The sequence below is a fragment of the Lethenteron reissneri genome, chromosome 25 (genome assembly GCF_015708825.2).
Source record: "Lethenteron reissneri isolate LAM-NWPU_2019-01 chromosome 25, ASM1570882v1, whole genome shotgun sequence".
Classification (NCBI taxonomy): domain Eukaryota; kingdom Metazoa; phylum Chordata; class Hyperoartia; order Petromyzontiformes; family Petromyzontidae; genus Lethenteron; species Lethenteron reissneri.
This window is the reverse complement of record NC_083803.1, coordinates 1,963,351-1,986,047: the sequence shown is the minus strand read 5'-3', so window position 1 is coordinate 1,986,047 and position 22,697 is coordinate 1,963,351. Positions and strand designations below refer to the sequence as shown.

The window sequence follows — 22,697 nt, the reverse complement described above, 5'->3', positions numbered from 1 at the left end:
CGATTGGTGCAGTTTGCAAATACGTGGTCCGCAATCTTCTAAACGGCCACAGGGGCAAACGCGGGAGGGAGTCTCTGCCATCAAGAGGTTTGTGATGAGTTCAGCAACATCAGCCGAATCATCAAGAGCAGGTCGCGTGCTCCAGGTAAACTCGTCTCACGAGTTGCGCTTGTTATTCGGCAGAACTCCTCTTGTCCGCGGTGACATTGACGGACCAATAGCTCGGATCCGATTGTCCGCAGGGTTATCTGAGATTTTGCAGTTCATGGGATGGGGTTGCCGCACGACTCCTGTTATCCGCGAGGAAAAAAAATCGCCGCTGTTGGGAAGCCGCTTTGCTATGCGTTGTGGGTAAAATCCGCGGATAACAGGAATAGTTTTTGCGGACCCTACAGCTGCCACACAATAGGAGTCACAGGTAATGAGTTGTGTAATATAATCGTATTCTCAGATGCACCCACCCCCCTATATTTTAAATCAAAAGTTGGCGGTGCGTCTTATAATCCGGTACGTACGCATGACCAGATTTGCATACCTTTATTTGTACCGGACACAAGTTTGGGTGCGTTTGATGTTCAGGCGTGTCTTATAATCCGGAGAATATGGTGCTGGCAGCGACAAGTGTCAGATCCTGCAGCCAGCCAGTCACATTGCGAGAGGAGAGGGGGGGAGGGGCAAGGTTACAAAGCAGTGATATCATTCAACTCTGGAGCCGAGCAGTGCGTGCGAGCGACCAGCGGAGGGCGTGGGAGTCCAATAATGGAGAGACGTCCGCGTGGATTGGAGTCGCCCGAAATCCTGCAACGTCGACTCATCATCTTGCGCGCCGAACCGCGGTGTCGACTGGTCAGCATTTGGCCCTGGAGCAAAGCACGCGATGGGTCCCGCTGTCCAAGTACCCCACCTGCCACCAAACGTCGCCCCCCAACCCTGAGTCTCACAGGGCCCATGAGTCCCAGCGCAGTTGCACCGCCTGCACGCTCGCTACGTGGAAATGCCACTGACCCAGTGAGGCATGCAATGTTTTGTGCCAACGTTGGTACGTGGGTGGAGCCCGTTGGAAGCAACATTGGGCCCGACGTTGGTCAAAACATTCCATGTTTTCCCGGCGAAGCCGACTCAAAATAGGCAGATGCAGACACGTGGACAATCGGTGCAGTCCTTGCGGTGAGCCCACGTGGATCTCGAGCCCCACTGTTGCAGCCTTCTCTGTGGCAGGCAAAGAAGAGGACACACCTGAGAGGTCGGCCTCCCGCAGAGGATTGCAGTCAACCAAGTCACTCGCGTGCCGTCGCCCGATGGATCGTCGCATCACGAGACCGTGAGATGTGGCAATGGATTCAGGAGGCCTTCAGCCAGAGGATCATGGCTGCTGCTGCTGGTCATGCAATATGGCATGTCATTTTCCCTTTATTTTAAAATATATTTATGATCGTGGGGGGTTTTGTGTGTTCAATGTTGGTAAACTGTACTTCGCCAGTCTCGGCTTAGATGTTTCCAGGGAACCCACCCCACTGGGGTCGTGACTTGGTTGATTCTCTGAGAGCTGCAGGCAGGAAGTAACCCAGGCAATGTAATATCTAATTTTCGGACCCCAACTAATGCCATCTCCCAGGTTCCTTGCCCAGCCAATTCTCAAATTCCTTAACTCCACATCAACGTTTCATTTCGAACGCACAAGTTTACAATCGCAACATCACGATTTATTACGATTCGTCCCATACAAATTCCATCCGCTTATTATACACGTACAGCCGTTTGTTGGCAATCCGTTGCTTTCCCACACTCAACTGAATTGCGTGGCAAAATGTGGTGGCTCGGTGCCTGGGTTGTTTCCACTTTGGGTCGCTTTCCACAGCTGTATGTTGTCGTCTACCTCTTCGGTTTCATCTTCCAAAACATGGACTTGTTTTCTGGAAACGTTCGGCACATGGGCGGAAGTGCGTGCCTCGCACGTGTGATGGGCGTGAGCCAGCATCCCATTACATCTTCAGCTGCGGCTTGTTAGCGCAACGCACTCATTACTCGGCGGCTCACACGGTGATGAGAAAGCCGAGGCGAGGGCTGCCCCATGTGAACAAAGTTCCCAATGCAGGAGAAATACACAAACAGCCCTTTGTGTCCCATATGACAAACCTTTTTCTTTCACATCCCCCTGTCCACGTTTCTCTCCCTGCATAGAACATGCATCCGCCTTCCTCTACCCCCCCCCCCCATGCCATCCGTCTTTTCAATCGTCTCCAGTTCCATGGTAATTTGAAATATATATGCTGGGCTTAACGTGAAATCTAACACTTTTCAGTCTTAATTTAGCAACATTGATGGATTTGTGTCAGCTGTGTTTAATGCGGCTTGTTGTTGAAACATCGTTTACGCTTGCATAAATCATAAACTTAAGACTTAATCAATTAGAAAGTAATGTACATATACCATTATGTACAGATACGGTCTCGGAAGTCAAAGTCCACTACTGCTAAATGTTAGGAAATGTTTACTTCCATCTTACAATTTCAATACAGATTTAGATTTGCAAATGTTATTTTTTTAATTTAAAAGTTCACAAATACTCAAAGTGTTTACATATCATTTTTTTTCACTGCAGAGCTTGCATTGAACACGGTGTGGAATTCTTGCAGTGTAATTGGTCCTGGCAGATGGAAAGCCCTCTAGGTCAATGCACTTGCACGGGTTCAAAGGTTTGAATTTCCTGCGCAGGATATTATCAGAGCACGCCCGCAGAGCTGCCTGCCAGCAAGTTAAAGAGAAAAGTTACACGATGCCCAGGAGTAGTCCCATGTGTGTCCCTCATTCTGATTCCTAAAAAACCTGCTCCCAAAAAGAAGGAAAAGTGCAGCCGGGCAATGACTTGCTCTCGAGAGATATTTGGCCTACTCTTCCACGCTCTGGTCGAACATTTTGGAAGAGGTAGGAGCACACACCACATGCAACCGCACCATGGATTGTGATACACAAATTATTCTCCAATGCTCCCAAATAATCCACGAAAAATATTGTCAATGGATTATTTCATTTCAGGCCTTACGATCATTGTTATAGGAGACATATCGCACCCAGCTGCATCTCTGGTGCATTAAAGGCATTTGTTGAAATTCATGTATAAGCATCCATTTCCGTCTGGATGGCAAAAATGGAAAAGTGCGCAAGTCAAAGGCTGTGTCGAAATCCCACAGGTCATTAGCCCAACAGCGTTGATTAAATGAGAAGCACAGTATGGTAAGTGTACAATGATTGTCTTGAGGAAGTCTGGTATTTGCCATAGGAAAGTGGAATTTTGGCCATTGGCTCAGGACCGCCCACAGAGAAACGCTTGTTTGAGTATGGAGGGGACATGTTGACTCCCGACTTATCAACGAATGAACTAATGTAATTACGACCTTTTTGAAAATTTCCGAAATTAACCACAGTATTCGCTCCTTTAGAATAATTATCTAATTCCTGCGAATTTGCACATGCTCGTGACAAGGTGAAATTTACGGCTAAATAATAGCTCTCTCCACATTACGAAGTATTGGACTTTCACAAAAATGAGAGTTTTTTAATGATACATTGTGAGAGTGTTCTGCAAGATACTTTACAAATGTTGTGGGCAGCAGTGAAGATGCCCCCACAACTTTCAGGTTCATGCTCCTCCCCCACTTTCACCAGCCCACATTGACCGGCGTGGTGAAGTATGGTCGAGGCCCTCATCCAGCAGTGGACTGACAAAGGGGCTGTACATAGACTTTGCAAAACACCCACACACAACAGCTGTCGCCTTGCAATGCAGTGAAATTCCAGTGGCTTCCAGCACCTGCTGTGACTTGGGCATTATTCATGCCCGCTGTAAAATATAAAATAAAACCCTAAAACTCTGAGGCCAAGGCCTGTTGTATGGCTTCAATATCCAAATCAAGCAAGGTACACCGAACACAAGATTTCACTATAAAAGTTTAATAGCATATATACCGTCACACATGCAATGTGTTCCGTATTTAGGTTGTTTAGAACTATATGTGTAATGTTTATATGCACAGAAATTATATACGTTTATACAATGTGGTTCACAAAAATGCGTTAATTGTTTCATCTAAACATTACCAAGCTGCAGCGTGTACACCATTCTCTGGCACGTGTCTTGATGGGTACTGCAAGATCCGACCACGTTCCTCCAGTGCTCGCTAAGCTGCATTGGGAAAGTGCTTGCGACAAATGAACCACAGTCACTTGCTGATCTCGTCAAGGAGCATAAACCATCACGTGAACTCCGGTCATATCTCGCAGGGCTTTTAGCTGCGAGCCATCGGACAATAACGGTCCCAGCATCGCACACTTTCAGATGCGCTTCTGTGGCCGTCTGGAACGCTCTTCCGATATCAGGAAGCCACTGGAGCTCTGCACTTTAAAATCTAGATTGAAAACTCATTTCTCTAGAACTGCTTTTTGTGTTTAGTTTGTTGTCCTTCCCCTGGACCTCTGATTAGCACAGTTGGCTACGTACGGTGCGAAAGAAATTCAATATACATATACATCGATGCACTTACCCCTCAACTCTCCCACTGGTAGATATCCAATTACCAAAATGCTTTGGGGAATTTAATATAGCAACTGTTCTTTCGAGTTCAGGCACTTGCGGTTTAATGGAGTTTTAACAATAACAGATGAAATTAGTCAAACATTTTTGGATACAATATACATTCTGCCAGCATAGCCATAATATCCGTTTTTGTTATGTACTACACATATAACAATCTACAAAAGGTTGAGAGAGCTTTACAATTAAAGTAGGAAACAAAAATGCCCAAATTAAGAGTACACACTTTTCATTACAGCCACCGAGAGTTTTTATCTGGGTGGTTTATAAAGCTATGGCTTTTTAGTTACGCCTAGTAATAATAATAGGTCAGCTCAGCATTTTATGGACGCTGCCATGTTGTGTAAGCGTCAACACACTGGACGTGAAATCCCCCCCTTTTCCTTTTTGCATTGTGTTTTAATGAAATTACAGGTCATCAAAATACTTTTGATATCGCACGACGTAGCTTCTCTCAAGCTCAACATCACGCCCATGTTGAAGACCCAACTTGACGTGAAGTCAATCGTTTTGCAGGTCCGCTGTTAAGAGGGATGCTGAGGTTGGCCCTGCAACTAACAAATGTTCTCGTTAGCACCTCCCCCCCTCTCCAAGTTCACCCTTCGTGGCTGTTTATCACAATACGAGAGGAGCTGCAAGCAAGGCCTCGAGTATTCCCACAGCATTTCTTGAGCACTGCACTGTGCACTCCATTGGTGGTCCCGAATCCCACTCGAGGAATTGTGAAATCAACAAAAAAGGTGGGAGCAATTTTCTCCAACAGCGCGGAGGGAAAGCGCTGTTGACTTTCGGCGAAACGGCGGTGATTTTACTGACGGCAGAATGACGGGAGCAAGTGGATCACCTCGGTGTGTTACGAGTGCGACTCATTCCCGTTTGCAGGCCGGTGCTGCGTACACCTTGTACCGCGTACACCTTGTACCGCGTACACCTTGTACCGCGTACACCTTGTACCACGTACACCTTGTACCGCGTACACATTGTACCGCGTACACCTTGTACCGTGTACACCTTGTACCGCGTACACATTGTACCGCGTACACCTTGTACCGCGTACACCTTGCACCGCGTACCCCTTGTACCGCGTACACCTTGTACCGCGCACACCTTGTACCGCGTACACCTTGTACCGCGTACACCTTGTACCGCGCACACCTTGTACCGCGTACACCTTGTACCGCGTACACCTTGTACCACACACACCTTGTACCGCGTACACCTTGTACCGCGTACACCTTGTACCACACACGGCGATGGCTGCCACTTGGGAGTCTCCTTGGCTCGACTGCAGCAGGGCATTCGAATGGTTGGGATGAGATGTGATGTGAGGAGCTTTGAGTTTTAGGTATTTAAGCACCGTATTAAAAATGCAAATCCATAATGAGCAACCCAAGCCACGTGTAAGATAAGAGGGTAATGAGAACGATGTTGATGATATGGGTGACAATATTGAATTATAACTGACTGCAGTACATATTGGTTATTTTAACATTGCTCTCTCAAAGTTGTTGTATTAGTCTGGTATACACTCCCACGCACAAACATTATTTCACAAAAGTAGTAGCTAGAATATAATAATCATATGTAATCATTGTCGATGCAATGAGAACGAGACCCTAATGTGGAAGCACTGGTAAGGCCAGACAGCACTGTACACAAACGCAGAAATCACAGGTCACCCGTATTGGATTGCCACAGAAGTAATTTGCATGTTTGTGTGAAATTCTGTAATGCACACTGAAGTGACCGGTTTTCGGAGCGCGTCATCTCGGGAATACAACCCTTGCGAGCCGCGCCAGTGAGCACAGAGAGCATGCATAGCATCTGAGAGCACAGCAGCTCGATGCCACTTGTTTTTCTTCACCACAGAGTGTGGACATCACCCAGTTTTAGCTGGAGCTTTGTTGCTGTGCAAGAGGGCTGCTCCTTCTCTACATCGCGGGCCGGGTTCAAAACAGAAGGAGCAGGCATGGTCCTCAAGCTATCAAATAACCAACTCCTAGCCAATGAGAATTAGACCATCAGCTGTAAAGAGCAGGGAAAGTCAGAACAGAAATGTTCACACGGGACATAGAAAACACTGGGCGCACTGACACGCACACACGCACGCGCGCACACACGCACCCGGCGGGGAACGTGGCTTGTGATGGAGGCCTGCACGCTTCACGAGGGGGCCCCCTGCGGCTGGGAGCTCCTGCAGCTGCGGGATTCTGTAACGAGCGACGTGGCCTCAAACGACAAAATGTTTCAACATGTGGGGAATGCGCTGCCATCACGCGGGGTGTGTGTACCTGCACACAGGTGGAACTATAAACTAAATATATAGGGCCCACTGAGATATACAGCTCTTTTTTCCAGAAGCGACTTGACCACAGATGATAGCTCAACAAAGTGCCTTATCACGTGGACATTTAGAGCAGCCAAATACGCTAAACGGATGATGTTGATTCTAAATGTGGAGGGAAAAACCGGAGGACCCGGAGAAAAATCCACGTGACCATGGGGAGAGAGCCATGCAAACTCCAAATATACAGCAGGCATCAGGGTTGTGATCGAACCCACGACCTCATGCATACCATGGCACCGTGGCACCCCAAACACTCGCTGAAGAGAGATTGCTTTGGGCGAGTGGTGTTTGTTTCAGTTTGGTTGAATTTTGTTGTCTACTCTGGCATGTCTCATCGAACGGTGCCGTGCGTTATTTGTGTATTTTCTGCAGAGGCATTTAGCATATGGTCAAACATGTCCAAGATAAAATGGTTTCTTGCTCAAGTGAGCAAGGTATCATCTGTTCTTACAGCCCTGAGCTAGTGTTAGGACATTCCACATGCATCTGTCTGATGGAGTCTATCGACAGGATGAATGTTGTCTTCCCTCACTGTCGTATTCATACTGGTAGGAACCTCCTGGTTACACCAGCCCACAGGGGATTATTGTGTCTGTCGTGCAGGGAGGGGCTGGGTGGGGAGGGTGGGGAGGGGCTGGGTGGGAACGGTAGGGTTGGGTGGGGAGGGGAGGGTGGGGAGGGGCTGGGTGGGGAGGATGGGGAGGGGCTGGGTGGGGAGGGTGGGTGGGGAGGGGCTGGGTGGGGAGGGTGGGGCTGGGTGGGGAGCGGCTGGTCACCCCGTGGTGCCCTTATAAAACTCAACGTGTAACCTACTCACGCCGGCTTGTGCCCGCCCTCACAGTCGGCCATATTTGCGAAATACACCACGCCGCCGTTGACCCTGGCCATTGACCGAGCAACCCAACGTTCCTACCAGCTCCCTCCGCAGGAATGTATTTTATCCAATATCGCAGTTCTGCAGTGTAATCTTCAATGAAGGGCTAGGTCAACCCTATAGAAGATTCAAGCTCACAACAGACCAATTAAAAGCCACATCCTCCAGCTATTGTGCCTATCATACCGATATTACAGTAAGCAGCTCATTGATTTCACGCATGAATGCAGCACATGTTAATCGGCAGTGTGATTTTTGTATGCAGCAGTGAGGAGCTTTAAAAGGGAATTTAATCCACTGGCGAGTAAGGTTGGCCCAATAACGATACGTCGTATTCGGTGAAGTTGATCTTGTTATGTTGCTTGATGGGATTAGAAATGGGTGGGGTTGGTTGGTGTTTAAAAAAAAATGGAAAAACAGCTGATGTGGTACTTAAATGTCGCTCTTTCACAAAATAATGCAACTGGTTGTATTTCCATTAAGTGGATAACTGTGTAGCACTTTTGTACAAAGGAAGAAAGAGAGAGAGAGTGAAGGGGGGGTGTTCATTTTGGGAGGGGGTGCAAACGTGGGAGAAACGTGAAGCCTGATAAACATTCTAGTTTGTGGAGGTTCAACTGCCCATTGGGTGGGAAAATCACAGTGTTTTCTGGCCCTCACACTCACTATGAATGTCATTCTCATCCATAAAATGGTAAAAAAAATGTTATAAAAGTAGAAATCTGCATTCTCTGTGCACGATGTTGATTGCTTCCAAAGCCACGGTGGCCATGTGGCAGAGGGCAGGAGGGACTATTTAAATGCATTTCAGATCAATTATATCGAAATCAAATACAAATTAGCCACTTCATTTCAGTAAAATACACTACAATAATAATTGAAAGTTTTTTACATTTCAAAGTAAGTATAATGTTCAAATTTAAGCGAATTTTGGATGGAGCACTGCCCGAAAGTTATTCCGTGAACTTTTCATAATTGTTTTATTTTTTGCAAAACATTGTCATTCCAAAATCGTAGCTTTAGTCATAATGCGCGGCTCACACTCTGTAGGCTGTGAGCACAATTCCACACAAATCTCCATGAGACAGATCAGAACCTTATTGGTCATCTCTGGTCTTGGGCCATGACATCATGAGATTGTATCATGGTGCCATTATGCTGTCAGAATCCCCTCACCGTCCCGTAATTTTTGATTGGTTACTGTTTGTGGAGTCAATCTGTGCTCCATCCAAGTCCATGGGCCCCAAGACAGCAGCACCAAGTGTGACCTTCTGCCATGGTTAAATCCACCCCGAGCATCAAAAGTCTGAGATCAGGTGTCATCTTCCGGTGCCATTCCCTGGCATGATTGGGTGTTCTACAGAGTCCCAGAAAGATGAGTCTTAAACTCATGTCGTGGTGGCAGAGTGGATACTTGAATCCAAGGCAGATCCCCCCCCCCCCCCCCCCCCGTTACTACATTTTTAAAACCGAGCAGTTGAATTTCATCCGGGTGAACAAGGGTTTTGATTAGATATTTTCACTCAAGTTTCACGAACATCACTGAAATGTATTTTTAAGAGTGTGTGGAGATGCCTGTTTATGTTGCACACTTTGTTTAATGAGTTACGTGATGCATTTCATGGCCCATCGAAGATAACAAGTTTTCAAAAACATGGGCATGCAGTTAACTAGTGTCACCTGTCTACAGCTCAAATGGAATAGAGCTCAAATAAACAAATACGTAGACATTGCCTGCTGTATTCATGTCAGAAGTGATTATTTTCCCCCCACCACTTATGAGCCCGATAAAATTACTTTATTGCAAGAATCGCAGTCAATTAGTCTATCCCACCTCTGTCCACCCAAAAGTATAAAGAGGCATACCACAGTTAGTGGATCGGTAGGTCACGTGGTGTGGTGAGGTAGAGTGTGGGTACTCACACCTCTCTTCCAATAAGTCTGGCCAGCATGGAAGAATAGGCCAAAATAGCCTCTAGAGAGGGCATCTCTAGAGCTTTCTCCAGTGGAGGCGCATCTGCCAGTAGCGACGTAAACAACCTGCACTTTTACCAATTTAGTGTACCATGTTTTCCATTGAGTTGAAAAATCAACAAGTGTAATTGCTTGCAGCACACATTGACAAAAAAAAAACACACCGAAAACCCACCTGCAGGGGAACACTAACTGGTTTGTAAATTAATTGCTCCTTTTATGAATGGTCGTGACAAGACCAAAGTGGTCTTACGTGGAAAAAATGGGTTTTCAGATTTCCTGAATGCACAGAGTACAACAGCCATCCCTGATTGTAACCACGGGAGTAAAGGATTAGATATTTCGCGCTGCGATGAACGTGGCCGAGTTTTAAAATCTCGCCTTGCCAGCGCTCACCCTCTCTGGGCAACGCAGCCCGCTGCTCTGCTGCAGAGCCATCTCGTGCTGGCGGGAAGGCGACGAGTCGATGAGGTCGTACACGATCGCCATGGACCACATGGCCGACGGGAACCACGACGTCACCTCGCCCTCCTTGCTCACCAGCACCATGGAGAAGTAATCCTCGCGCAGGCCAAAGTGAGCGCGGAGGTTGCGTGCCATGACGCTGTCGATCATCTCTCGCTCAACCGCGTGCGGCTTTCCTGAAATACAAATTGTGACAATAAATGGAGCAAACTGATCGATGTTGATTGATAACATTTGTATTCTCCAGCAAAACAAAAATCTCACTTTTGATTCTTCGAACTTGTTCATGAGGGCCCTGCCAAGTTTCGCAGTCAGAGGGCGATGTAGCTATGCATTTCCCCAAGTGAGTGATTCGTGGGTCATTTTTCAAATTGTACGCAGAGACGGAATAAAAGAGTTCGGAGGCCACGACTCGAAAGGAAAAACTAAGGAAAGGAAGTAGTAAAAAAATAGGGGAGGCCATAGCACAGCAGTGTAAAGATAAAGGCTGACAACAACAACAACGTGAGCTTTGGTGGTTATAGGTTATGCACCAACAGAGATATTAGTTGATAAACATCCAAAGACAAAGATCCCCCGTATAGCCTTAACAGACTGTTGGGGAAAGTGCTGTTAGCGTGCACCTATGAAGGCCGACACGGCACACGAGGGGATGGGTGGTCAGCACCACGCCCGGCCACCTTTGTCTCTCTAGTGATGATGTTTATACACAGCATCAGGTATTCATTTGAGGCTGAGTCGACCTAGGGGAGGCCCAGGACCGGATAAGATAATCGTCACTGGTGTTAGGCGTGAGAGAGAATCAAACCCAGGTCGCCAGGTTAATAACGCAGCGCGCTAACCACTACACTACAGCTCCCCACAATAGGTTATGTTATGTTACGTACCAACAGGTTATGTACCAACAAAGGTTACCAACACTGATGCGTGCTGATAAACATCCACATCCACACACACACATGGACACACACACCATTGGCGGGGTAGATCTCCAGCTGGCCATGCACATCCTGGTCCAGGCCCAGCAGCTGAATGACCACCACGTGGCGCAGGCCTGCGGGGACACAGCAGCGCAGCGTCACAAACGACGTGCGGCCACTCCGCACAGACTGTGGTGTGCTGGGGGTGTCGACCGTGCTGGTCTTCCCAGGATCGTCACATTTATTGAGGTAGCTCTCCTGGGAAATGTGAGGAAATAAGACCGTGAAATTAATCAGATTGGAAGATGGATAGTAAAAAGTAGATGGAAAGTGAAAATGAGATAGACTTTACCAATGGGATGATTAATGCAAACAAGACAGACAATACAAATGGGATGTACGGTGCAAACGAGATAGAAAATCTACGCAAGTCTAACAATATAAACAGGACAAAATTACAATTGAGACGGAACACATGAGGCAGACATTACCGATGAGATGGACAACACAAGACAGCCATGACCACTGAGGCGGACACAACAACTGAGTTGAACAGTACAAACGAGACCAGGGGTCACCAACTTGTGGCTTTGGAGCCGCATGTTGCTCTTTAAGGGCTGCTGCTTCGTGACGTTGATTAAAAAGGACCACCACCGTCTCCTATTCACGTGCAGTGCGGCTCTTGAAACATAGTTTGATTTTTTACCAAATTCGAAAGAAATGGCTCTTCTTGTTATTCTGGTTGCCGATCCGATTCAAACAAAGCGAAGAGTACAAATGTGGCGGACAGTCAAGTAAAGAGACAGTACGAGTGACAGACAATACAATGAGGCAGTACAAAATCAGGCAGAACATACGAAATATACAGTACAGCCAAACCAGTAATTTGTAGAAACAAGATAAATACCACATCAGACAGGGACTACAAATGAGATATAATGAGACAAAAGACACAAACAGGACTGTAAACAACGAGAAAGGTGACACGTGGAACAGGCAAGACAAACGTGACAGACGGCAGAAAAGCAAATGACAGGACGTACAAAGACAAACAGCAAGTGAGATACACACAATACTAACAAGTCAGCCAAAGCAAGCAAGAAGATACGGATGAACCAAATCTGATTGACCTCTTTACTTATTTATTCTCAAATTGCCGCGAGGACTAATCGTTTACACCGGTGTTCTTTTTGTTGCAAGGCCAACGGGGGCCACTGGCGGCCCCCGTTGGCCTTTAGTGCGGCCCCTGACGTGCGGCCCACCGGAACAACACACAAAGAGTGCAAACACCCCTTGCTGGCAGTCTGGCGGCCCTCGCACTGATGGTGTCTTACCGGCGAAAGTGCCCCCCCACCCCACCCCTATGAAGATTCGTGAAGAACACCGGTTTACACGTCGGGTCGACGGAAGAGGCCGAGGTGAAGCTCCTACCCAGCGAGCAGGCCTGGCCACGGAGGGCGTGGAGCTGTTGCACGTAGCTGTGCTCTCTCTTGCCAGGCGACGAGATCACAAAGAGTCGCTTCTTGGAGTGGAACCTACGCGTGACACACGCGCGCACGTACACTTTACTTCCAGCGGCACGTCACCGCACCGTCGGTCGCTCTCCTTCTCAGCCAGCCGCTCACAGGGGGTGGTGGCTACTTCCTCCAAAACCCTGTAGGCTTACACAACCAGCACAGGGTTACCCCCCCCCCTCCACTCCCCTTGTCCCATACTGTTGATTGTATGGGAGGCACTGTTGGCTACGTATGGTGCAAAAGAAGTTTAACATACATACAAATTTAAGCTGAGAGGTTTTCCCTCCACCAAGACCGTACCTGTCAACCCAAACGCTTTACCGTATTCTTTAACAGGGAAATTCAGTTTTCAGGTCCATCCGGAGGACAGCCGTTTCAATACGGGCAAAAAAAAATGTCCATTTGTTTGTGTTTCTCGCTCGTGATGGGACTTTGTAGACTGAACGTTGAGATTCACCAGGGGGCACGGGTGACCAATAAGGTTTGAATTGCTCTGTAATAAGGTAGGCACTGTAAGGGGTTGACAGATATGCAAAACCTCACAAAATGCTCGTCAAAATCTATAGACATGTTCCGAGGCGTCTGAGAGCAAATTGATATTCATCCCATTTAATGGTCTCAATCAAGGTGGCGCTGAAAGTAACATTTCCTTATCGTGTTAAAGAGTGGTTTGGGCCGCCGAGGCAATTTACATCTCCTCGGCAAAATGCAACCTCCGCTCATCCTCCAAACATCTCCAAACCTCCGAGCGACGGCTAAGGCTGCAGTAGGCCTCCCCAAATCTCACCTTGGCGAAGTATGGTGCAAAAAACCCCTATGACCGATAAGGCGTGGGGAGGCCATCATTCAGCAGTGAATTGACGTAATTCATTATTATTATTGTTGTTGTTGTGATACTTTAACACACGCGTGGGATTTATCGTGAACAACCCGTCCACATCCGCGCACGCTCGCACCTGCTGAGCAAGTGGGCGAGAGCGTTGCCCGCGGCTCCACGGCCAGAACCGCAGCGCGCTCGCGCGCCCGTCTCCAGCGCCAGCTCCTGCAGGCGCGAGGGCAGCTGGTCCAGCACCCGCAGCAGCGTGTCCAGCGGAACGGGGTTCTCAAAGTGTGCCTGCGTCGGAAACGGCACGTCCCACCGTCACGCAATATGCGTGTGCCACGAGCAATTAAAACGGCGCCGCGTTGTTTGTTCGGCGGCGCTCGGGCGAAAGCGAATCAAGCGAAAGTTTAGAGCCTCGAGCGGACAGATTAAGGTTGCCCCGGATCGATGAGAAAATATGGTGCAGAAAATTATTTTGCTTATATTCAGATTCCACAATGAACGTCAAAAGCTCGTAATTGTAACGAAATGAATTGTCATTGTAATTCGACTTTGACCTTCACAATTTCACACGGCTGTGAAACGTCCCGCATAAAACTGCGCACTACTGCTTGTTAATCAGGTGACACACCCAAAAGCATTGTCTGCTTTAACCCCCTCCCCAATGGGTACCGCCACTGCCGCTGGGCTGCTGCGGTGAGAGCGGTGCGACGCTGGGGAGGAGGTACGCGGCTCGCGCGCGCACCGTGGCTCGCATGTCGTAGTCGGCGAGCACGAGGCGGTAGGTGGCGTGGGGCAGGCCGAACTCGTGCCGCAGCGCGCCCAGCATCTCGAAGGAGATGAGCTCGTTCCGCACGTTCAGGGCCACTTGTTCCGCGTGACCTCGCGTGCGCGAGCGGTAGACGGGCGGGAGAGCACCCACGACACGGAGACATCACCGTGGATTTAGTATAGATATGCAGTGCTCCCTCGTTATTCGTGAGGGATGCGTTTCTGGAGATGCTCATGACTAGAACATTTGGCGGATAATGTTATTGCCCTACGAAAATGACCGTATCAAAAGTTATCTCTATCTATCTATCTCACCACTTTATGTCATCACTTTCTTTCATCAGATTCTCTCGCAGCACTTTATGTCATCATTTTCTCTCTTTCTCTCGATGCAGTCGTGTCGAGCTCCAGATGCAATTCTCCGGATAGCCAAAATCGCGGATAGCAAGTTCGTGAACAATGAGAGAATACTGTGCGACGACGAAATGTGTTCGCTGCCCTGCTCTGAGATTGCATGTCGGAACCCCCCGCGCATTTTCAATTTACCGTCACATTTACCTGCCACAAGCGGCGTCTCCAGATGGGTGCAAGCTAAACGGTGTCAGGTGTGTTTCACCTGCACGCTGCCACAGCTGAATGCGAGTTCAAAAGTTTACAGCCGAACGGGCTCTTTAACTCGGGACCAAACCTAAGTGGCTTCTCCTCGGACCGATGCTGCAAATGGCGCTTCTTGTTTTTAGCCACCACCTCGTGGAACTGCCTCGTGGCTCGGGCTGGATGGCTCACCGTGCGGCTGCTGGTGCCCGTGCCCGGCACACGGCAGCAGCCCTCGCATTGGGTTTACTCCGAGGAGCACTCTGTTGCCCGTGAACAATGAGCCGATGCCCGGCGTATAAACAACACTCAGATGAATGTTGCCGTGAGAATAATCTCTGAATCATCTCTGAACGCTGCCGTCTCTACTGCCACGCCAACGCCGTCAAGCTCTCGGACAAAACGAACGCAGGCACCAAATGTGTCACTCGACAACACCGCCTGCAACTGGCCTGGGGTGAGTAACTGAGGTGCATGGGCTTGCCAAGTTAACACCTCATCAGGGACCTGTCCATGCATCGGCCCAATGGCTTCGCTCTACCGTGGCTTCAGTGGAGTGTCACTCATTCCATTGTGGTCAGGGGCTGTGCATGGCAGGGAATAACTGTGGGGCGCATAGTGTGGCTGTCGGGTAGAGGACATTCTACCACACATCATGTTTGCCCCGCACGGTGCACCTGGGTGTGCCGAGTGCTCTTCCCAGAGTGCTGTGTGTGCTGATAACGATGATGATATATGACACTTTCATCAAAATAGGTGTCTGTACATTTAGGCATTCATATTCCTAATGTATAATACACACATGTAACCATGTATCTTCATTATACTTCATGCATATCATACATTGCATACATCTCAATCCATTACAAATCAAATATGTTCATTATCTACCACTTAGCGGTTTAATCTGTGAAACGCAATTTGATGGAGATAACAAATGAAGCACCGATGCAGCATTCCATGTGACCAAGGCATCAAACCGACAAAAACACTTTTGCTCCAGTTTATTATTTACTTTTGCAACACTTACGGGACATTTTACGTGGAAAATGGAAAAAAAAACGAATTGCAAACCACATTTAATAAATACTTAAAATAGAGGGCATCTGTTAAGATCCAAGGATCTACACTTATTCTGCAAAAAACCCTTGCGGTGCTTTGGCGAGTCAAGCCTCCTACCTGTGTGGTGGTGGTCGATGCGCAGGGTGCTCATAGACGCATTCCCAAGCAGCGCGAGGACGCTCACCTTGCGGAGCGCAAGTTCGCACTCGCGACCCTTCAGCGCGAACTTCTGTGCGCGGTAAGCAGCGTCCTCCTCGGCCGGAGCACCCAGCACCTTCGCGCACGCACGCACGCACACACGCAGGCACGCACACACGCACGCACGCAGGCACGCAGGCACACACGCACGCACACACGCACGCACGCACACGCACGCACGCACGCACGCACACACGCACGCACACACACACACACACGCACGCACACACGCACACACGCAGGCACACACGCACACATGCAGGCACGCAGGCACACACGCACGCACGCACGCACGCAGGCACACACGCAGGCACGCAGGCACACACGCACGCACGCAGGCACACACGCAGGCACGCAGGCACACACGCAGGCACGCACACACACACGCAGGCACACACGCACGCAGGCACGCACACACACGCAGGCACACACGCACACACGCAGGCACACACGCACGCACGCAGGCACACACGCAGGCACGCACGCAGGCACGCAGGCACGCACGCAGGCACGCAGGCACGCACGCAGGCACACACGCACGCAGGCACGCAGGCACGCACGCAGGCACACACACAGGCACGTCCACCCAATCCACCACGTCGGCCATCGTCCTCAACAGGACGGTAAAGGTGCAGCTATGCAATTGCCTGCTCACAGCTGCTCGAGGGATTTCTAAAGATCAAGGAGCATAAACCAACCCGCAAACTCCGGTCATCCTAACCCATTGAACAAAGACGGTCACTGCATCGCGCGCTTTCAGATACGCTTCTGCGGCCGTCTGGAATGTTCTTCCCTACCGATATTAGGAAGCCACTGGAGCTATGCACTTTTAAATCTACATTGAAAACTAATTTCTTTAGAACTGCTTTTTGTGTTTCGTTTCTAGTCCTTCCACCGCACCTTCGATTAGCATAAAATAAGTTAAACATACATACATAGAGGGTATAATGACCTACTCTTTCATGCTGGACAGATATCTTGGAGAGGTGGGAGTACCCATACTTTACCACTCCTCACACTGCCTGCGATTGCCGAACTGTGGTGTACCCATGTACACTGCTGGATCGAAAGATATGGGAATGATTAAAGAAAATTGCCCATTATTTGAACTGCTGTGCCAGGAGATCAAATCGAACTGGTGACCTCCGGATCGAAAGTCCGGTCACTCTGGTGTGCTGCTAACCATTACTCCATGACAGCAAACCTGAAAATATAAAAACTGATTGAGTGAATATTGAACGTGTCGGATTTTAACTGCGTCACAATTCGTTTGTGTGGAGCCACAATCACAGCAGCATTAAATCTTGACTTAAAGCTTTCGTGACTGCAGGAATTCATATTCTTGGCTCTTTCGGTAAAGTCACGTAGAGAGGTAGTTTTTTGTTATTTTCTTTGAACCTATCTACGTAACTTTACCGAAAGACCCAAGAATGCACAGCAGCATTAATGATATGCCGTACATTAAATGTATCTTAAGGATTATCCACAATACGTTACAAACAACATTTCAGATTATTTGGCTGTTGTTCAGTACAAACCGTCAAATTCAAAGTGCTTTCCTTCTCAAACAAGCGTGGGGTGGTGCTAAACCCCTGTTTATTGTCTTGAGCTGGTTTGGATATTTCATTGTTATGGCAAGGACAAGTTTATCCATCGCATGGTGAATTCGTAGGGCACACAATATAGTTGCCCAAAGTGGGTGTGCCACTCTCCTATACACCTTGCCGATGATTTTACACAAAGTGGTACTCGTTTTAATGACGCTGGGAGCATGAAGGGCTGAGTTGAAGTCAGAATTATGACACTTTAACTCTTGCGATGCTCGGCCAGATGTGAGACGTGGGTGCAGGTCACACCTTGCCTTTAAATGTTTTTATACAGCAATGTCACTGACAGTTCCCACCGAAAACCAGTGAACCTCCACCTGGCTGGTGGTCACCAGCCAATGCTTTAAATAGCAATGCGGTCTGGGCATGCTGACGAAGCTTTGCAATGTCGAGATATTTACGTGTCTGCTGCCACTCCCTCTGTGCAAAGTCCTGTCTTGCCCAGAGATGGTGGCAAGTTGGACCCGGGAGTGACAGCAAGGTGTAAGAGGGTGGCACACCCACCACGGGTAAAAGCATGTGTGCCCTTACGAACTCACCCTCTGACCCACCCACCCACCTGACCCAAGCTCCCTGTAAAGGGTGGTTTTCCACAGGCTATTTTCCATGTCCAGTCAGAACGAAGCCATGCTAAGGTGGCCTCATAACCAGTGTCGGATTATCCGAGTAGCAAAAGTAGCATATGCTACGGGCCCCGCACTAGCTTAATCCGGCACTGCTCCCAACACGTGTGCATCTGGCTCGAAGCCAGGCAGGGTGGAGGGCTATTGACCCGTTCCTTGCGCATGACGCCGGTCCCCACACAGTGAAGACGCCGCCAGTTAAAACAGGTTTTGACTCGGTCATTTCATGACGTCAGTGACACGGCTCGGCTTCTGCAGTGGAAAATCAACCCGGCCAGGTTGGCTCGGCACAGCTCCGTCGTGGCTTGCTTGTACAGCGGCACTACAGATAAGGCCCCGCTGCATCGGTGGCGCCAGTGGGGGCATCAGGGAGCAGGGGAAGCCAATCACACACAGGCCTGTACCGGACATGATCCCGCCACAGACGTGTACACTTGATATGCCACCCAGGATCGAATGATTTTTCGTACCTTTTTGGATCAGTGTGAGAAAGCAGATGAGGCCTTCCCCGTTGTTGGTGGCATTGCCTCTGGTGCGCCACAGCTCAGGCTGACGTTTGGCACACACAATATTGCGATTTCATTGCTCCGTCGAACCGTTTGGCCATCGTCTTGAGCATGCTTCCATTCCTAGCTGCCATTCCATCTCGCTTTGAAGGAGCGCTTCCACGTGCGTTGTATGACGGCCACGTGTCTTGCCGAATCTATGGATTAGGGGCCGTCCATAAATGACGTCACGAGATTTTTGACGATTTTTGACCCCCCCCCCATCGTCACACGGCGTCACAAAAAGTCAGACCCCCCCTCAAATATGACGTCACAAAGCTCTGCCCCCCCTCCAAATAAACATGCTTCAAATCGCTTTAAACTATTGTCATTGTAGTGCGTATTTAATGTGGCGCTGCACGCTGATGTTGTACGAGAAAATATTTATAAAAAAAGTCTATATTTATTTAAAGTTGCGCATTTTGATGTGACGTCACATTTTCACCCTCCCCCCCCCCTCGTCACACATCGTCACAAATGTCTGACCCCCCCCCCCCCAGGTGCGTGACGTCATTTATGGACGGTCCCTTACCTGTCTGCAGACTGGGTAAATTACGAATGCTGTGTCCACTGTAAAATCATACAGATATAAAACTTGCTCACGCCACTGCTGGGAATTTTCGAGAGATCATCGAGAGGGTAGTTTTCTGCCTACTCTTCCTCTTGGCAGAGGTGGGCAGTCCCCATACTTTATCCCACCACACTCGACCTGCCGATCGACTCTTTTGTGTGCCCGTCTATACTGCTGCTTGGACAAAACGGTGGATTATAAACTATTAGGGTTGGTCTAAAAAATATATATATAAAGGGTCTACCATTCTCTTATTAGTAGATGTCCTGTTGTTGGCCTATAGCCAAACCGTCGCTCGTCATTAACGTGGAATATCCACCGTCTGCACAGCTCTAGCAACGGAGACGAGACATGCCCTCTACCCGCCCCCCATCACCACCACCACCAACTCTCGTGTTATCAGATGCTCTGCGTGTTCTACTTGTATTCTGTACAGCTCCGAGTGTGTGTGTGTGCAAGGTGGGCGCCGTTGCGCCACTCGCGGCTATTACAAAGATCCGTCGCCACCGGTGCACGCACGCGTACCAGCAGGCGCCTCCTGCCCCTGAAGTGCTGCAGGAAGGCGGAGAGTGCCGCTGCCCCGGATCCCGCAGCCTCAGCGCCGCCTCCTCCTCCTCCTCCACGCGCGGATCCAGCGACACCCGCGCCGCCGTCGCCGCCGCCGCACGCCTCACCGCGCCCGCATCCGCGCTGCGCGCCCATGGGGGCCCTGGAGGGTGGAGGGGCCACGGGGGCCCTGGAGGCTGGAGGGACCCTGGGAGCTGCAGGGGCCACGGGGACCCTGGAAGCTGCAGGGGCCACGGGAGCCCTGGAGGCTGGAGGGACCCTGGGAGCTGGAGGTGCCACGGGTGCCAAGGTCGGGGGAACTCGGGGCACGTTCATCCGCGCCGGGGGTGGCGGTGGCACCCGATGTGCGCTCCGTGCCGCGCCTGGCGGGGCTCCTGCCGATGCCGCCGGTGCCGCCCGTGCCGCCGGGGCATCCGCGGTCTCCCGGCACCGCTGCGCCCATCCCCTGCGGCCGAGCCGCTCCCGTCTGCGCGCTGGCATCACGTCGATGGCTCTGAGCAGAGCCTGGAAGCGCACGGGGGTGACGAGGCGCCGTTCCACCTGCAGCGTCTTGCGCAGCAGCGCCATCCCGAAGCGGCGCGGGTCGAGGCGCATCGCGGCCAGAGCGGCACGCACGGGGGCCGAGGCCGGCAGGGGCTCGTCCAGGGGCCTCCCCGTGTGCGACACGCGGCGCAATGTGGCGTTAAGAGCGCCTCCGGCCACGCCGCCCGGCGCCGGCGTGACCACGACCAGCAGCAGGCGCACCTGGCGCTCCGAGAGCTCGCAGTAGGCGTCGCGGCTCATCAAGGACATCATGGCCTGGAAGCTCCGGTCCCGCGGATCCGGGGCCACCAGCACCCAGAGGCGCTCCCGGCCCGCCAGCTGCGCCAGGTAGCCCGCCGCGGCTGCGGGGGCGGGCGCGGCGAGGCAGACGGGCGGCAGGCGGGTGGTGGTGATGAGGATGATGAGGATGGAGAGGAGGTGGATGGGGAGGGCACGTGTCTCCATCGCAATGCGTGCCTGCACCTGATGTTGCAGCGACGTCCAGCAGATCCAACTCACTGCTTGCGCACGTTTACAAACCTAGCAAACTATTTAGGAACAGCGAAACAAAGATTAACGCAACGCTGTGATAACGACGTGGAGCACAAACACGTTTGTAGAGGAATATTAACGATGATGTCGCACCACCTCCTTGCCACGGTGACCGCGTCTTGATGCCCCCAGCACCAACCCGCGTCTGTGTGCGCGGGGCTCCACTCCGCTACACTTGAGCTGCCGAACTGAGCGAGACCCAGAGCCTCATGATCCCCCCCTACGCCAAGCGTCCCGCCCACCTCACCCTGGTGTCTTGACCCTGTGGGTTGCCCTTTACGCACTTGGCCCTGTTAGACGTTGGGTGGCGCCACCCGATGATGGAACCTCTGCATAACTCTCCAGGCCAGGCTTTTTGAATTATGGTCAGGTACCCTCAACCATTGATGCCTGGATCATACAAAGCGCACAGAGCTAACGCCGCACGATACACGTTCTGAAGCAGTTTGCTATCATACAGCCAAAATCACCACTTAGAAAGGTGTCTAGTGTCGGATCGCAGAAGTTACACAGCGTTGAGCTTGGTTCGCACTCGGGATGGGAGACCACCTTGGATATCAGGTGTTGCAGACTTAGACTGCGAGGTGGCCACACGACAGCACAGCAATATATTCTACCGCTATGGATTCCTTCCACACGCTACTCATTCACGGGAATGGCCAAAAATCCCAATGGCCAAACACTACCTAAAGAAGTTTTTTTTCTGGATGAAAAGGCATCAGTGCATTAAGTCAGAAAAACGACAGGTTTTTACAAAGTCTATGGCACCTTTTCTCTCATCCATGGATCATTATCTTTCGCAGTTCCTCCAGCATGTCGGCCACTTCTAAAACATGCAACCATTATTCCACACTCCCACTCCCTTGCCACATATACGTTATTTTTACTGCACATTCCTGTTTTGAGTTTTTGCATCTCTTAAAAATGAATTTCCTTTGTTTTTACTAAGACATACCCTCACATCTCCAGCGCTTCTCTATTAGCTGCCTGACAGTAAAAATATTTGGCTGTAACCCCTCCCATCATTAAAACGACAATGATTTACTTTAAAACACACACTTCTGCATGAAGCCTATCCAACAAAACTCCACTAAACCCCCCAAGCATGAATGGCAGATTATTGTACTGCGTTTTATGTGGATGTGTTGCATGTGAAGTGCTGATGAATGTGTACGACAAACAAACAATTAGCATTCATATCACACAAAAAATATTAAAAAAAAACTGAATTTTAGATTGCTTTTCGATGTGCTTCAAAAGGAATACAACAGGCGAACCCCATCCTGATTGATTTGCTGCCTCATGTGGTATCGATGTTTTTTCCAAAATTGTAAACATTAATGGGGTAAAAGTCCCGTACGAAAACAGTATTGCCGATAATCAGCGAGACCGTTAATGACATGCCTCTTGAACTTTACCCGAGGCAGGGATCGGCACTGAGGTGGGCCTTGCTCCACCAAATGTCCCCCTTTGGCCCACCCAAGGTCACTCGTCTTAGCTGTATATCATTGTTATATGGTGGCCCACCACGTAACAGCACTACTGGCCACTCCCCCGGTCCAAGAAGAGCTGGA

The 22,697-nt window shown here is 49.9% G+C and overlaps 1 protein-coding gene across 1 annotated transcript; it reads right to left on the bottom strand.

The window, feature by feature from the left end:
• Nucleotides 1–7,698: 7,698 nt before the first annotated feature.
• LOC133346903 (coiled-coil domain-containing protein 80-like) lies at nucleotides 7,699–21,263 on the bottom strand. Its single transcript, XM_061558732.1, has 7 exons — nucleotides 20,008–21,263; nucleotides 16,056–16,212; nucleotides 14,257–14,393; nucleotides 13,645–13,802; nucleotides 12,603–12,706; nucleotides 11,225–11,305; nucleotides 7,699–10,427 (listed from the first exon to the last, which is right to left on the bottom strand). The coding sequence occupies exons 1-7, from the start codon at nucleotides 21,034–21,036 to the stop codon at nucleotides 10,156–10,158; spliced, it is 1,938 nt and encodes a 645-aa protein (XP_061414716.1). The 5' UTR covers nucleotides 21,037–21,263; the 3' UTR covers nucleotides 7,699–10,155.
• Between the last annotated feature and the right edge of the window lie 1,434 nt (nucleotides 21,264–22,697).